Raw genomic sequence first — 18,012 nt, forward strand, 5'->3', positions numbered from 1 at the left:
CAGTTGAATTTGGGTATGCTTTTCATCCAAACGTGAAAATGCTGCCCCCTATCCTAGAGAAGTTAATGCAACCGCTGTGACAGATTTGAAAAAAACTTTATGGATAAAGCAAACCATGCAATAATCTGAGTACAGCGCTCAGAGACCAACACAACCCAAGAAGATATCTGCCATGTTGGAGTCAACATAAGTCAGAAATAGCATTATAAATATTCACTTTGATGATCTTCGTCAGAATGCACTCCCAGGAATCCCAGTTCCACAATAAATGTTTGTCCATCATTTATGTCCAAATTCCTCCTTGTTGTTCGCACGTTCAGTACACAATCTAGACTCACGACGCGTAGGCAGGTCCAGGCAAAAGTTCAGACGAAAAGTAATATTACAGTCCGTAGAAACATGTCAAACTAAGTATAGAATGAATCTTTAGGATGTTTTTAACATAAATCTTCAATAATGTTCCAACCAGAGAATTCCTTTGTCTTCAGAAAAGCAAATGGAACAGAGCGCGCTCTCACGTGAACGAGCGTCACGAGCTCAAAGCATTCTGCCAGACTTCTGACTCATTCCCCTCTCATTCGGCCCCACTTCACAGTAGAAGCATCAGACAAGGTTCTAAAGACTGTTGACATCTAGTGGAAGCCTTAGGAAGTGCAACATTACCTATATCCCACTGTATCTTCAATAGGGAATGAGTTGAAAAACGACCAACCTCAGATTTCCCACTTCCTGGTTGGATTTTTTCTCAGGTTTTTGCCTGCCATATGAATTCTGTTATACTCACAGACATCATTCAACCAGTTTTAGAAACTTCAGTGTGTTTTCTATCCAAATCTACTAATTATATGCATATTCTAGCTTTTGGGCCTGCGTAGCAGGAAGTTTACTCTGGGCACGCTTTTCATCCAAATGTGAAAATGCTGCCCCCTATCCATTGTGATGTATAGAGTAGACAACAAAAAAAATCTAATTCTTGAATTTATTGACAAATAATTGTAATCATATTAAAATGTTGTTGTATAATAATGAGTTCATTACCTGAATGCATCTCCTATAGGCGTTAACAAAATGTTCATACAATAATAATATAAATAATACAAATATTTGTTTATAACATGCCCAATTAGAAGCGTCAATCTATATAGAGCAAGTTTTACTAAATTCGAGCCCAGTAACTTTGCTCACCGCATCCTTCTTCAATTGTCTCGTCTGGCTGCCACGAAAGCCCCCACCTTGGAGACAGTCAATCACATCATTGTGGAGCTGCTGATCTGCACGAAGTGTGAGAGTGCCACTGGCGATGTACTTTGCTGGACATGCTAGCTGTTCTCGGTGGCGTATCATCACTTTGTTTCACTGTCCAATCGGAGTCTGTTTGGTCTCTTGCGCATCAACTTGGTAAAGCGTCAAGGGCAAGAGGACAGTGCATTATAAACAAAGCGCCGCATATATTGCCCAAAAAATAACATCTGATTTTAAAAAAATATTTTAAAAAGTAAATAATTGCGGGTGGTGGAGAAAATTAAGGCGGGCCATCCATTTAAGAGTAATTAAACTTTGTCCGGCCTTAGCATCTGAGTCAATATTTCAATATAATCTTATTGAAAAACATTTTATAAAGGCAGAAATTCTGTTAGAAATTAAGACATATTTGCATGTAAGTATAATTATATTTTTCCATTTCCATAACAGACCACTCTACACCAGCAAGCCAGTCCCCCCATTCTTCCAACCCAAGCAGTTTACCCTCTTCTCCACCCACGCACAACCATGGCTCCATCCCCTTCTCTAACTTCGGCCCCATAGGAACACCCGACAACCGAGACAGGAGGATGGTCGACCGCTGGAAGGTGGAAAAGACGCGTAAGTCAACCTCATGAATCTAAATATATAAATTATATCCGTCTACCTCTTATACCCACTGATATATGTAATGAATGTCATGTTTGGTATAACAACTTAGCCTTTTCCAGACATTTTGTGTTATTCTTAAATCATGGCGTTTTATATAATGAATCTCTGTTTTTGTCAAGTAGCTGTGAGTGGGTTTGGTCTGGACTACCTGCCCGCTGCGTCGTCATCTTCAGACCACCGAACCCCTGAGAACAGCTGGCACCAGGGGAACGCCCCCAGCAGCTCCTGGGCCGCCCAGGAGTTGCCAATGGAAGACTCCTCCACTGTGCTCCTGGACAGTCTGAAGGTACCACACGACACACACCTTTCTTACCTTTAGGGTTGCAAAAGTAAGTCTGGTAACTTTCCACAAATTCCCAAGTTTTCAAGAAATCCCAGTTTGAGAATTCCTGGATTACAAGATTATTCCCTAGTGATTCAAGGAATATAACAACCAAGACTTCTGGATAACATCTGAATTTAGGGAAAGTTACTGGACTAAAGTCCCCTTTAGTCATTTAGAATTAAGTGACGTCACCTGTTATTGCCACTTATTTCACCCCAACTGTATTTTAGGTCCTGTCTAGGGCTGTTGCGGTGACCGTATTACAGCCACACCGGCAGTTATGAGTCATGACCGCAGTAAAATTCCATGTGACTGTTGAGTCATGTTAATCTCCCTTTAGGCAGTTTGGATATGCTCTGGTAGTACCCAACTTGCTAATGATCATCAGGTCCAAATGGCCTGGTACTCAGGGCTCTATTGTTCCTCCATCAGGTTCTAATGGTCTGGTACTCAGGGCTCTATTGTCCCTCTAACCAATCTGATGTCAATGCAAATGCATTCGTCAAACTTTTGGATGCCAACTCATTCCGGAGTTTTTATTTTTACTCTCTTCTACATTGTTGAATAATAGTGAAGACATCAAAACTATGAAATGACACATATGGAATCATGTAGTAACCAAAAAAGTGTTAAACATATCAAAATATATTTGAGATTCTTTAAAGTATGTCCTTTGAAACTATAAACTAGTGACTAGTGTCATTATACCCTGATGAAGACAGCTTGTCTGTCAAAATGTTGGTTATTAGGCTATTCAATTATTGCATCTGAGCTCCTAGAGTGTGCGGCTCTCCTTTTCTTTTTCAAGATTCTTCAAAGTAGCCACCCTTTGCCTTGATGACACCTTTGCACACTCTTGGCATTCTCACTACCAGCTTCACCTGGAATGTTTTTCCAACAGTCTTGACAGTCTTCCCACATATGCTGAGCACTTGTTGGCTGCTTTTCCTTCACTCCACGGCCCAACTCATCCCAAACCATCTCAATTGGGTTGAGGTCGGGTGATTGTGAAGGCCAGGTCATCTGATGCAGCACTCCATCACTCGCCTTCTTGGTCAAATAGCCCTTATATAGCCTGGAGGTGTGTTTTGGGTCATTGTCCTGTTGAAAAACAAATGATGATCTCACTAAGCGGAAACCAGATGGGATGGCGTATCGCTGCAGAATGCTGTGGTATCCATGCTGGTTACGTGTGCCTTGAATTCTAAATAAATCACTGACCGTGTCACCAGCAAAGTACCATCACACCACCTCCTCCATGCTTCACGGTGGGAACCACACATGCAGAGATCATCCTACTACTCTGCGTCTTGCAAAAAGACAGCGGTTGGGACCAAAAATATCAAATTTGGACTCATCAGATCAAAGGACAGATTTTCACCGGTCTAATATCCATTGCTCGTGTTTCTTGGCTCAAGCATGTCCTTTAACTTCTTATGGCTGCAAGCCCGACGTCGGTACACTTATGACAACAGCCAGCTCAAGTGCAGGGCGCGAAATTCAAAAGATATTTTTTTTAAATATTTAACTTTCACACATTAACAAGTCCAATACAGCAAATGAAAGGTACACATCTTGTGAATCCAGCCAACATGTCCGATTTTTAAAATGTTTTACAGCAAAAACAGCACGTATATTTATGTTAGCTCACCACCAAATACAAAAAAGGACAGACATTTTTCACAGCACAGGTAGCATGCACAAAGCCAACCTAACTAACCAAGAACCAACCAAACTAACCAACAAACAACTTCATCAGATGACAGTCTTATAACATGTTATTCAATAAATCTGTTTTGTTCGAAAAAATGTGCATATTTCAGGTATAAATCATAGTTTACATTGCAGCTACAATCAGAAATTGCACCGAAAGCAGACAGAATAATTACAGACACCAACGCCAAATAACTAAATACTCATCATAAAACATTTCTGAAAAATACATAGTGTACAGCAATTGAAAGACAGGCATCTTGTGATTCCAGCCAATATTTCCGATTTATCAAGTGTTTTACAGCGAAAGCACAATATAGCGTTATATTAGCTTACCACAATAGCCAAAAACACAAGCAATTTCCCAGTAGCAAAAGTAAGCGATCGTAACAAACAAGCAAAAGATATATAATTTTTGACTAACCTTGATTTTCTTCCTCAGATGACAGTCCTATAACATCAGGTTATACATACACTTATGTTTTGTTCGAAAATGTGCATATTTAGAGCTGAAATCAATGGTTACACATTGTACTAACTTAGCTACTTTTTCCCACTACGTCCGGATTTTTCCTGACACTTTTTCTGACACACATATTCTGACCAAATAGCTATTCATAAACATAACTAAAAAAATACATGTTGTATAGGAAATGATAGATCCATTAGTTCTTAATGAAATCGCAGTGTTAGAATTCTAAAAATAACTTCATTACGATATGCAGCTTCGGTATAGCTAGAGTACCAAAACGTTGGGCGCCCACGACTAGTTCACATGTACGACAGATATATGAAATAGCATCATAAAATGTTTCTTACTTTTGCTGATCTTCCATCAGAATGTTGGACAAGGTGTCCTTTGTCCAGAACAATCGTTGTTTGGATTTAGAACGGCAACTTTCCCTCTTCAATTAGCAAGCACACTAGCCAGGTGGCACGACGCTCTCCATGTCAACAAACGGAAGAGAACGGAACACGGCAAAACTCCCGAAAAATTTTCAATAATCTGATGAAACTATATTGAAAAAACATACTTTACGATGATATGGTCACATGTATCAAATAAAATCAAAGCCGGAGATATTAGTCGACTATAACGGCAGCTAAACAGAAGGCAAATCCATGTCCCCCTGCGCGCTCTCTAGAAAACCGGAAATGAGGGACACGTCATACAAAGAGGATTTATTCCACTTCAGACCAAGATAAACACGAAATTTCTTCTCTCACCGCCTCTTGACATCCAGGGGAAGGTGTATGAAGTGCACGTATACTCTTACGTATCATGCCCATGTATAGGCAGGAAGTAGAACAGAGCATCGATTTCAGACTTTCCACTTCCTGGTCAGGAGGTTTGTGCCAAATGAGTTCTGTTTGACTCACAGATATAATTCAAACGGTTTTAGAAACTAGAGTGTTTTCTATCCAATAGTAATAATAATATGCATATTGTACGAGCAAGAATTGAGTACGAGGCCGTTTGAAATGGGCACCTTTAATCAGAGCTACTCAATACTGCCCCTGCAGCCATAAAAAGTTAATAGTGGTTTCTTTGGAGAAATTTGACCATGAAAGCCTGATTCTAGGGCTGTTAAACAAATCCAAATATATTTTCAATCCAAAGTAGCCACCCTTTGCCTTGACAGCTTTGCACGCTCTTGGCATTTTCTCAACCAGCTTCATGAGGTAGTCACCTGGAATGCATGTCAATTAACAGGTGTGCCTTGTTAAATGTTAATTTGTTGAATTTATTTCCCTCTTAATGCGTTTGAGCCAAACAGTTGTGTTGTGACAAGGTGGGGGGGGGTATACAGAAGATAGCCCTATTTGGTAAAAGAACAGCTCAAATAAGCAGAGAGAAAAGACAGCCCATCATTACTTTAAGACATGAAGGTCAGTCAATATGGAACATTTCAAGAACTTTTAAAGTTTCTTCAAGTGCAGTCACAAACCACCAAGCGCTATAATGAAACTGGCTCTTATGAGGACTCCCAGAGGAATGGAAGACCCAGAGTTACCTCTGCTGCAGAGGATAAGTTCATTAGTTACCAGCCTCAGAAATTGCAGCCCAAATAAATGATTCAGAGTTCAAGTAACACACATCATCTTTTCAGAGTAGACTGTGTGAATCAGGCCTTCATAGAAGAATTGCTGCAGAGAAACCACTACTAAAGGACCTCAATGACACGAAGAAACTTGCCTGGGCCAAGAAACACAAGCAGTGGACATTAGACCAGTGGAAATCGGTCTGATGAGTCCAAATTTTAGATTTTTGGTTCCAACCGCTCTGTCTTTGTGAGACGTATGTGTATTTCCCACCGTAAGACATGGAGGAGGAGGTGTGATGGTTTGTGGGTGCTTTGCTGGTGACACTGTGTGTGATTTATTTAGAATTCAAGGCAAACTTAACCAACATGGCTACGACAGCATTCTGTACCGATATGCCATCCCAGCTGGTTTGCGCTTAGTGGGACTATCATTTGTTTTTCAATAGGACAATGACCCATCATACCGCCAGGCTGTGTAAGGGCTATTTGACCAAGAAGGAGAGTGATGGAGTGCTGCATCAGATGACCTGGCCTCCACAATCCCCCAACCTCAACCCAATTGAGATGGTTTGGGATGAGTCAGACCGCAGAGTGAAGGAAAAGCATCCAACAAGTGCTCAGCATATTTAGGAACTCCTTCAAGACTGTTGGAAAAGGATTCCAGGTGAAGCTGGTTGAGAGAGAACCATGAGTGTGCAAAGCTGTCAAGGCAAAGGGAGGCTATTTGAAGAATCTCAAATATAAAATATATTTGGTTGTGTTTAACACTTTCTTGGTTACTGCATGATTCCATATGTGTTATTTCATAGTTTTGATGTCTTCACTATTATTCTAGAAAATGGTAAAAAGAAAAACCCTTGAATGAGTAGGTGTTCTAAAACTTTTGACCGGTAGTGTACACACACAAAAGTATATCTTTGGTACATAATTGGTCTAGTCTAAATTCAACAAATTCAGAGTTAGCCAACAGTTATAGTGAGTTTGTATTTGATTGTGAATAGCCTAGTAATAGGGCATTTCTAATATTTTCATAATGAATAGGCTGACATTGTCTTTTAGCTACAGAATATCTCACCACCATGCATTTCCTTCTCCTCCCCTCTTTCCTTCGTTCCTTTCTTCAGATTGCAGAGGAGCTGTTTAATTAAATGTTTTTTTTTTTTGTGAAAACATGTTACTGTTGATTTTCCCAAACAGATTTAACTTGGTTTCTTATATTTAAGCACTGGGTAGTTGCAGGAACAGGGTTGGAGAACATATTGCATACAGAGTTTGGGTAGAACATCACCTCTTGCACAGCTTAATAAACGGAGTAGCCTACCCGACATGACTGAAAAATGTACCAGCGGGAAAGTGGCCTCCATTCGCTATTCGAGTGCATACACATGACATGTCTTGCCCCTGTTCCTGCCCATTTGATAATGGGCCATTCTAAATCGAAACAATTTTGTGATATTTGTAAAGATTACTGAATTGAGGATAGTCTGATGGGTGAAAATATGATCACATGATAAGCGAACAGCGTGTGCCGCCTGAGGCAAGGAACAGATCGTAAGCTTTTAGTCTCATCATGCAGCCCATATATCTTTTGATTTCTAAGGTTTGTATCATTCACAACTAAAGTTGCCAAATAACTCTAAATCTAGTGTATAGGACCCTTTTTCAAATGATGACGTTTACTCTCAACATAGCCACTTCATATGTGCACTCTCGCTCTGGAATGGGAAAAATATCCTTTATTTTATTCAGCTAAGTTCAATTATAATCTTCTTACTATAAAATCATGTAATATAAAATAATGCCACAGGACTTATTAGCATATCTTGTCAGCAAAATGAACAAGCCTACAGCTTATGGCATGGAGCATAGCCAGATAACATATAGTAGGCAAACTCATACTCTGTTCTTCTGAAATACAATTTCTTCATATCATAAACTTTGTTTAGACCTGCCTAAAATAAATGGATTTATTGTGATGGTGTATATTCAATTAGATTTTTATAAGACTTTTTAAAATGTAGATGTTCCAAAGCCGTGCATCAGCGACTTGTGTGAGTGGAGTCCTGGAGATGCTAAACGTGTTTGTTATTTAACTGTAAATTACCGTGAGACTGGCTGTCTTTTGCATGACCGTAACCGGCTTACAAAATGTAATGACCGCCACAGCCCATATTGTTAAATTCCTTTTCAATCTATCTCTGTGCTCCCCAGTCCATCTGGTCTAGCTCCATGATGCAGCCGGGGCCTTCGGCCCTGGAGCAGCTCCTCATGCAGCAGAAGCAGCAGAGGGGCCGGGGCACCATGAACCCTCCACACTGAAGGGCCTGCAGTCAGAAGCACTTGTGTGAAGAAGTAAGAAGTAAAAAAAAAAAAACGAGCTCCAAATCGGAATTACCGGCATATGGAGGCTGGGGAAGGTGAAACGATGACCCAACAGGCTCAAAACACCCTTCTGCTGACGAGGAGGACTGGTGCAAGTCTACTCTCCACTCTCTCTCTGTGCCTCCCATGGCAACGAGGGCGTGCAAGCACCTCCCACACCACCTCACTGAGCACGATTCTTACATTGAGGAAACTGAAAACCTCTGACAGCCAGTCACCATGCATACCTCCTGAATTCCTCTGGAGAGTGTGGGAATAAACAACCATCCTTCAGTCCATCTCACTTGGATTCCATGTATCTGGTCTCTGAAAACTATTATTGAGCTGCTCTTGGTGTGGATTTACTATCAGTCTTTGATTTGCCTACTGGAGAAGAGAGGAGCCTAAAGGTGGTGCGGGGTGTTTTTGGGAAGGCAAGGTAGGCCTAAAACGGTAGATGTGGTGGTGAAAAAAAGAAAGACTGATCTTTCTGAATTCTTGACAAAATTGTCTTTATCTCGGACAGAGAGCGATGTAGCCGGGTTATGAATGAACGAATGAAGGCGTTGACAGCTATATTGCCACAGTCGTTGGTAAAAAGTGGGGGGAAAGCGTGCCTATCATACTGTGCACAGAACCGTTTGAAAATGAGACGCAGATTATGCTATAGATGCGATTTTCCAGTTTGCAGATTGTTCCTTTCTGTAAAGGTTTTACAAGGAGGGAGGTGCATCTTCAGGTCAGTTGAGGATGATGGGAACGCTTCACAAACTCACCACAACGTTCGCTCAAAAACAAAAGAATCAAACTGAGACGGTGATGAGAAAATAGATGTAGGGATAATATTATTAGCTCTAATAGAGATTTGCAATTATTAGAAATACTGTATTTTGTGATTTGTTCGTAGCAGTTTTAGCTTTATGAAATACTGAGTAACTATGTCCAATAGTTTACTGCTTATGGGGAAAGTAGATGTTAATATGTTCTCTTTACCCATCTTTCTTTGAGTAAAAATGTAACTCTAGCTTATCTGCATAATTGTTTATTTCGTTCATGGTCTGCCTTTTAATAGTTTTAAGCAGCTTTATTGGCTCTCTTTGTGCCTGGTCAGTGTTTTTTATTTTATTATTACTATCATGGTTGGCACTGTCATGTAATGGAAACAAGCAAACGGGTCCAGCAAAGCTGCTGGTTCAGCAATATGGGGCACAAGCCAAGCGAGACACAGACCATCAGACAGACAGTTGGGCTGGGCTGTGGCTGGGGGACAGAGGGCAGGTGTAGTCCCTGACTCCCCTACTTGGCTTAGAACAGGAGAGAGAGACTGATTTATGCTAACCTTTTCACAACCACTACTATAATCACAACAGTTATCGAATTAATGCATATTAGGCCCTGGAGAGTTGCATGCTTGGTTTGCTTGTCTAAAGTCATAGCTCAGCTTTTTACATACCTCTGTTGTGTGTAACTAACTGAACTAATTGTTTGGTATTAAGTTTCTGTCACTTGGGTTACACCCAAGCCAGATAATCAGAAATGCCCAAGGCAGATAATGACTTTTTCCCCAAATAATGAAATCCATGAAGCACTGAGTGACAATCAGCAGACCAAGAGAGGCTCTCCCGGAACAGGGTTAGAGGCCAGTTGAGTCTAGGGGTCACTGTTGGATAGGGTTAGAAATATGATGACTATATACATTGGTACCCTCTATGGTTTAGGCAGCAAAAGGCATTTTGTATTTAAAGAGTATACAAAGACTTAATATCTTGTATGAGGGGAAAAACATGTTTTTATTTTCATGTAGAGAACATTTTATTAAACCCAACTTTAAATGATGTCTAATTTGTGTGATTGTGCTTTTCCTGTTACATTAAAATTATATTTCAAAAGAAAAGATAAATAGATTGGACTGAATGTTGGGACATATTCAGCCAGAAGCTATTTAAAAAAAAAATAATAATAATAATAATAATGAATTCAGCACATAAATGCTAGAGTGGAACTGGGCTGTAAAGTTGGCTGTGTATCTGCTCATTGTAAAGGGGTTCTGATTTCAAATGTGTGGTTAGATGTGTTTGGATCATGAATGGTATTTGTCAGTGGTGTTGAGCTTACCAGTTCTTGCTGTCGAGATGGGCGGAAGAGGGAGTGAGGGGTAACGCACTAGAATGTTAGAAGCGCTCTGCTCTGAGCATCCTGCCATTTACTGCATTCATGTGGACTCTCCTCTGCTGCATCCTTAATAAACTGACACATCTAACAGTGGCTTTGGTTTTACCACATTAAGGTTTGTGGAAAAGAACCCTGCACTTTGAGCAGTTGTAACATTCCATACTTCTAATAGTCCTGTGGGACATTACAGGCAAAGAAAACTGACAGACGGCTATTAACAGTTCCCTGCACAGCTGACCAACCAACATCAAGCACTGTGTCCCAGTTTAAGTTCAATATCAAGGAGAGAATCACTGAAAGTTTGAAATTGCATGAGGATTTGGAATTCTAAATGCTTTCACGGGTTATGGGGAGCGAGGTTGGAGTCCTTTTACCTGTGGGAGGGGGAGGGCGGGGGGGGTCATCCAGAAATGGGCTTGTGTTCTAAGCTTTTTGTGTTTCGTCTTTCTCTAGACATTCAGAAATGGTGGAATCGGCTATGCCTTTAAATAAAGTAAACCATGTTCTCCCTATCTTTTCACTGGACTGTCATTTTTCTGTGACTATCATGTACTGTATGTATGGTTTCTAAGAAGGTATCATCTTGTGCACCAAGTCTACTTTCCCCACAGCTCACAATTCAGGACAAAAGTGTGTACAATACATTTGTGTATACAATTTCCATTCATACTGTATTCTGATATTAGTATGGTTTAGAGAAAATGGCTAAATGGTAATAGACAATGAATCATTTTGACTCCAACGTTATGTAGCCTTATTGTCAAGGTGATTAATAGGAACTGAGCAAGAACTTAATACTAGAAAATGCTTTTCACACAGGCTGTCACCCTCCCTCCCCACCACACACTCAGGAAATCCTAGGGAGCCATACTTGTGAATGTTAAGTTTGAACTTAAACTTTTTCTCTTTCAAAATCCATTGACCTAGTTGCACGTGGTCACATCCTGCCACACTTAGCCCTATGCTAACCTCACCAGCTGGCAGTGATTCTTTCTCGTAACATTCTGCATCAGCCAATTACAAATGTTGGTGTTGGAAGTGATCAAACATTGGCCTTTTCTCAATTTGATTTGCTCAACTCCTGCATTCTCCCCTCTGTCATTTCTCACCACCTTTTGAAAAAGGTCCAACGTAATCGAGAGGCGGCGAGGAGTGTGAACGTGGACGAAAATGCGCTATTATGAAATGAGAAGCTCCTCCACTTGCACGTCATCAGGCAAATTACACTAACGGGTGGATCCCAAAATAAATGTACAAAATGATAACCAAGTTAGTTGTGGAATACATTTTATAGATAAAAGGATAGGTAGCATATCGTTTTTAAATGTGCAGTCTTGTCTCAAATACATCTGATTCAAAGGGGGTCAATGACAGATGACAACTCAATGACAGATGTCAACTCTTCCGCGGTAGGATAGATGCACGCAAATACAGTACAGGATGTTTAGAACAGGGATCATCAACTACATTCGGCTGCAGGCCAAATTCGGCGCGCAGGCCGATACACTTGTGCTTCCAAAAGGAGGCTATTGAGGTGGGGAGGACCGTTTTCGGTTTGCCTGCTAACGAATTGACACACCCCTAGACCACACAACCACTTATCGGTTTCTGGAGGATGGACGACTGACTTGCCCAATCGAGAAAAGGTCACGGTGTCACATTGCAGACAAACCTGCTAATGTCACACCCACTACAGAGGTTGCATTTTGTCTACACTAGTGCTGCTGCTGTACTAATCACCCTTGAAAGCAGAGATTACATTAACATGTAACCACAATCACTCTGGTATCCTAAAAACATTGAGTGTATCTGATATAAAATTGTAGTATGGAAACAGTTTCTGACAAGGTAGAAGGATAAAATAATGATCTAGGTTTTTTGTACAGCATCTCAGAAAAATGTAAGCACTGCATGCTTTCCCAAAAGCACAGTATTCGAGAGCTATGTCTGCCAGGGTTAGATGTTTTATGACCAGTTCATACGCTATACGTTGTGGATTTATAGAGGAATGTTCACTACTGGTACTTTGTGGCACCTTAACCATTAGAAACTGAGGTGCCTTGTTAGGATACTGCCGGTACCAATAATTATATGAGAGGAAGGTTAGTGTTAGGACATAAACACATTATCCATGATACACTTACATACACCTGGTTGATAAGCACATCAGGTGCAGCCGATTAGGGTGATCAGCAGTCATAGTACCAGCTTGCAAGCTGTGAGGCTGCTGGGGGCCATCAGTACTTTCAATTGGTTTTTAATCTTTTTTTTAGGCATGCCTTTTTGTAGTTTCCCCCATCGCGACGTCCCTCTAAGGCACTTCTGCTAACTGCTAGCTTGCTAGCCCCGGCCTGCTAACTGTCTGAATCGCTGTGTCCCCAGCCAACCCAACCACTCACTGGATCTATACGATTCACTTGGCTGCGCATGCCTCTCCCTAATATCAATATGCCTTGTCCATTACTGTCCTGCTTAGTGATTACTGTCTTATTTCACTGTAGAGCCTTTAGCCCTGCTCAATATGCCTTAACAAACCATGTTGTTCCACCTCCCACATATGCGATGACATCATCTGGTTTAAACGTCTCTAGAGACTAAATCTCTCTCATAATTACTCAATGCCTAGGTTTACCTCCAATGTTCTCTCTTCCTACCATACCTTTGTCTGTACATTATGCCTTGAATCTATGCTACCGTGCTCAGAAACCTGCTCCTTTTACTCTCTGTTCAGAATGTGTTAAACGGCCAGTTCTTATAGCCTTTAGCCGTACCCTTATCCTACTTCTCCTCTGTTCCTCTGGTGATGTAGAGGTTAATCCAGGACCTGCAGTGCCTAGCTCCACTCCTACTCCCCAGGTGCTCTCATTTGTTGACTTCTGTAACCGTAAAAGCCTTGGTTTCATGCATGTTAACATTAGAAGCCTACTCCCTAAGTTTGCTTTATTCACTGCTTTAGCACATTCTGCCAACCCGGATGTCTTAGCCGTGTCTGAATCCTGGCTTAGGAAAACCACCAAAAACCCAGAAATTTCCATCCCTAACTATAACATTTTCCGCCAAGATAGAACTGGCAAAGGGGGCGGCGTTGCAATCTACTGCAGAGATAGCCTGCAGAGTTCTGTCTTACGATCCAAGACTGTACCCAAACAATTCGAGCTTCTACTTCTAAAAATGCACCTTTCCAGAAACAAGTCTCTCACCGTTGCTGCTTGCTATAGACCACCCTCTGCGCCCAGCTGTGCCCTGGACACCATATGTGAATTGATTGCCCCCCATCTATCTTCTGAGCTCGTGCTGCTAGGTGACCTAAACTGGGACATGCTTAACACCCCGGTCATCCTACAATCTAAGTTTGATGCCCTCAATCTCACACAAATTATCAATGAACCTACCAGGTACAACCCCAAATCCGTAAACACGGGCACCCTCATAGATATCATCCTAACTAACTCGCCCTCCAAATACACCTCTGCTGTTTTCAACCAAGATCTCAGCGATCACTGCCTCATTGCCTGCATCCGTAATGGGTCTGCGGTCAAACGATCACCCCTCATCACTGTCAAACGCTCTCTAAAACACTTCAGCGAACAGGCCTTTCTAATCGACCTGGCAGGGGTATCCTGGAATGACATTGACCTCATCCCTTCAGTAGAGGATTATTCTTAAAAAGTGGTTATTCTTTAAAAGTGCCTTCCTCACCATCTTAAATAAGCATGGTCCATTCAAAAACTTTGAACCAGGAGTAGATATAGCCCTTGGTTCACTCCAGACCTGTCTGCCCTTGACCAGCACAGAAACATCCTGTGGCGTTTTGCATTAGCATTGAATAGCCCCCGTGATATGCAACTTTTCAGGGAAGTTAGGAACCAATATACCCAGGCAGTTTGAAAAAGCTAGCCTTAGCTTTCCTAACATAAATTTGCATCCTGTAGTACAAACTCCAAAAAGTTCTGGGACACTGTAAAGTCCATGGAGAATAAGAGCACCTCCTCCCAGCTACCCACTGCACTGAGGCTAGGAAACACTGTCACTACCGATAAATTTAAAAATAATTGAGAATTTCAATAAGCATTTTTCTACGGCTGGCCATGCTTTCTACCTGGCTACCCCTACCCCGGTCAACAGCCCTGCGCTCCCCACAGCAACTCGCCCAAACCTCCCCCACTTCTCCTTCACCCAAATCCAGATAGCTGATGTTCTGAAAGAGCTGCAAAATCTGGACCCCTACAAATCAGCCGGGCTCGACAATCTGGACCCTCTCTTTCTAAAATGATCTGCCGAAATTGTTGCAACCCCTATTACTAGCCTGTTCAACCTCTCTTTCGTATCGTCTGAGATTCCCATAGATTGGAAAGCTGCCGTGGTCATCCCCCTCCTCAAAGGGGGAGACACTCTAGACCCAAACTGCTACAGACCTATATCTATTCTACCCTGCCTTTCTAAGGTCTTTGAAAGCCAAGTTAACAAACAGATTACCGACCATTTCGAATCTCACTGTACCTTCTCCGCTATGCAATCTGGTTTCAGAGCTGGTCATGGGTGCACATCAGCCCCGCTCAAGGTCCTAAACGATATCATAACCGCCATCGATAAGAGACATTACTGTGCAGCCGTATTCATCGACCTGGCTAAGGCTTTCGACTCTGTCAATCACAACATTCTTATTGGCAGACTCAATAGCCTTGGTTTCTCAAATGATTGCCTCGCTTGGTTCACCCACTACTTTTCCGACAGAGTTCAGTATGTCAAATCGGAGGGCCTGTTGTCCGAACCTCTGGCAGTCTCTATGGGGGTGCCACAGGGTTAAATTCTCGGGCCGACTCTCTTCTCTGTATACATCAATGATGTTGCTCTCGCTGCTGGTGATTCTTTGATCCACCTCTACGCAGACGACACCATTCTGTAAACCTCTGGCCCTTCTTTGGACACTGTGTTAACTAACCTCCAGATGAGCTTCAATGCCATACAACACTCCTTCCGTGGCCTCCAACTGCTCTTAAATGCAAGTAAAACTAAATGCATGCTCTTCAACCGTTCGCTGCCCGCACCTGCCCGGCCGTCCAGCATCACTACTCTGGACGGTTCTGACTTAGAAAATGTGGGTGGACAACTACAAATACCTAGGTGTCTGGTTAGACTGTAAACTCTCCTTTCAGACTCACATTAAACATCTCTAATCCAAAATTAAATCTAGAATCGGCTTCCTATTTTGCAACAAAGCCTCCTTCACTCATGCTGCCAAACATACCCTCCTAAAACTGACCATCCTACCGATCCTTGACTTCGGCGATGTCATTTACAAAATAGCCTCCAACACTCTACTCAACAAATTGGATGCAGTCTATCACAGTGCCATCTGTTTTGTCACCAAAGCCCCATATACTACCCACCACTGCGACCTGTATGCTCTCGTTGGCTGGCCCTCGCTTCATACTCATCGTCAAACCCACTGGCTCCAGGTCATCTACAATTCTCTGCTAGGTAAAGCCCCGCCTTATCTCAGCTCGCTGGTCACCATAGCAGCACCCACCCGTAGCACGCGCTCCAGCAGGTATATCTCACTGGTCACCGCCAAAGCCAATTATTCATTTGGCCGCCTCTCCAGTTCTCTGCTGTCAATGACTGGAACGAACTGCATAAATCTCTGAAGCTGGAGACTCTTACCTCCCTCACTAGCTTTAAGCACCAGCTGTCAGATCAGCTCACAGATCACTGTACCTGTACATAGCTCGTCTGTAAATACCCCATCCAATCTACCTCATCCCCATACTGTATTTATTTATTTATCTTGCTCCTTTGCACCCCAGTATCTCTACTTGCACATTCATCTTCTGCACACCCTACCATTCCAGTGTTTAATTGCTATATTGTAATTACTTCGCCACCATGGCCTATTTATTGCCTTACCTCACTTATCCTACCTCATTTGCACATGCTGTTTATAGATTTTTCTACTGTATTATTGATTGTGTGTTTGTTTATTCCATGTGTAACTCTGTGTTGTTGTATGTGTCAAACTGCTTTGCTTTATCTTGGCCAGGTCGCAGTTGCAAATGAGAACTTGTTCTCAACTAGCCTACCTGGTTAAATAAAGGTGAAATAAAAATATATATTTATTTTGGTCACCTTTGAACAACTAACAATCTGCTTGGACTGGACGACCAAGAGGTCAAGACAGAGCTCGCCCTGAACTTGGTAAGTTGCTGTCTCCTGGGCACCTGTGCCTCCAAACCGGTCCTCAAAACGCTTGTTGAAATGCACACATTCATTCAGGTTACAGACCATGTAACTGGGGTAGCAGGTAGCCTAGTGGTTAGTGTTGGGCCAGTAACCAAAAGGTTGCTGGATTGAATCCCTGAGCTGAGAAGATAAAAATCTGTTGTTCTGCCCCTGAACAGGGCAGTTAACCCACTGTTCTCCGGTAGGCTGTCAATGCAAATAAGAACTTGTTTTGTAACTGACTTGCCTAGTTAAATAAAAGTAGCTATTGTAGGCCTAGGACCCCATTGGCTAGTTATTGGGTTAACAGTATCATATGAGTAACTGTGTCACAGATTCTCCCTCTGTCCAGATTGACTCCGTGCTTTACAGGAGTTATGTGATCCCCAGTAATCAGTTCTGTAAAGATAATGCAGTAAACAAAGTATTACTACTGAACACAGATATAGAACAATAAAATCCAAATGGTAATGTCGTAACATACTGTCTCACTTTTACATATCATGTAATGGTAACAGCATTATGCTTCTATTCTAGTAAAGCTAATGTTAAAAGTGAGGTGCTAAATATATCACATACATTTACCTGAGGCCACAATGAGAATTAGAAATGTCTGCATTGCAATCAAACTTCCGCTACCGTTCATTGTATTCTGATGCTAGAAAGAGCAAAAACAAATGATAGATGGAATGAGATTGATTCCTGTCTTTGTGGCAGCACAGGCCTAGACCATGCAGCAGCACAGAGGGGATGCTCAAATAGACAAGTCATTTCAGAATAGAAAGTAACAGTAACTTGGTAATGGTGCCCCCTTGTGGTTGACGCTGGATTTTCCATTACTCTACACAATACTGTGTATTGCTATTTTCTAATACATTCATAGTGGAACAGAAATACCTCTAATCCATGAGATATTTGAATGTGATTAAATGCCTCAAATGTATATTTCTAGCTAGCTACATTAGAAGAGGTTGCTTTATTGAGATAAATAACATAAGCCAATAATACAGTCCTACTTCCTATACTAATAATTATTATTATTATCAGTGAGATGGTTGTGTCGATTTTCAAAGTGGATCACTGTTCAGTGGCGACCCGTCTTTGAGGGCAGGTGGGGCAGAGCCTGTTTTGCATGTTATTTTGGCATTAAAACGTGTCAAATATCAGTTTGCAAACAATGTAAAAAATGTATATATTGAGTTAATAAAGCCGCATACAAACATGGTCTCTTTTTTTCTTTCTTGAGTAAGGCAGCTTCAAAAT

General features: G+C 41.7%; 1 protein-coding gene across 3 annotated transcripts in view; it reads left to right on the forward strand.

Moving 5' to 3' along the window:
• smg7 (SMG7 nonsense mediated mRNA decay factor) overlaps positions 1-11,042 on the forward strand; it is a 43,006-nt gene extending 31,964 nt beyond the window's left edge. For all 3 annotated transcript variants that reach the window (XM_038963977.1, XM_038963975.1, XM_038963976.1), the window contains exons 21-23: positions 1,693-1,863; positions 2,037-2,200; positions 8,209-11,042. In XM_038963977.1, the coding sequence (XP_038819905.1) occupies positions 1,693-1,863; positions 2,037-2,200; positions 8,209-8,316 (443 nt within the window). In that variant the 3' untranslated portion in view covers positions 8,317-11,042. The remainder of the gene's footprint in view (positions 1-1,692; positions 1,864-2,036; positions 2,201-8,208) is intronic.
• The last annotated feature ends 6,970 nt before the right edge of the window (positions 11,043-18,012 follow it).

Source organism: Salvelinus namaycush, chromosome 25, assembly GCF_016432855.1.
Source record: "Salvelinus namaycush isolate Seneca chromosome 25, SaNama_1.0, whole genome shotgun sequence".
NCBI classification, from domain to species: domain Eukaryota; kingdom Metazoa; phylum Chordata; class Actinopteri; order Salmoniformes; family Salmonidae; genus Salvelinus; species Salvelinus namaycush.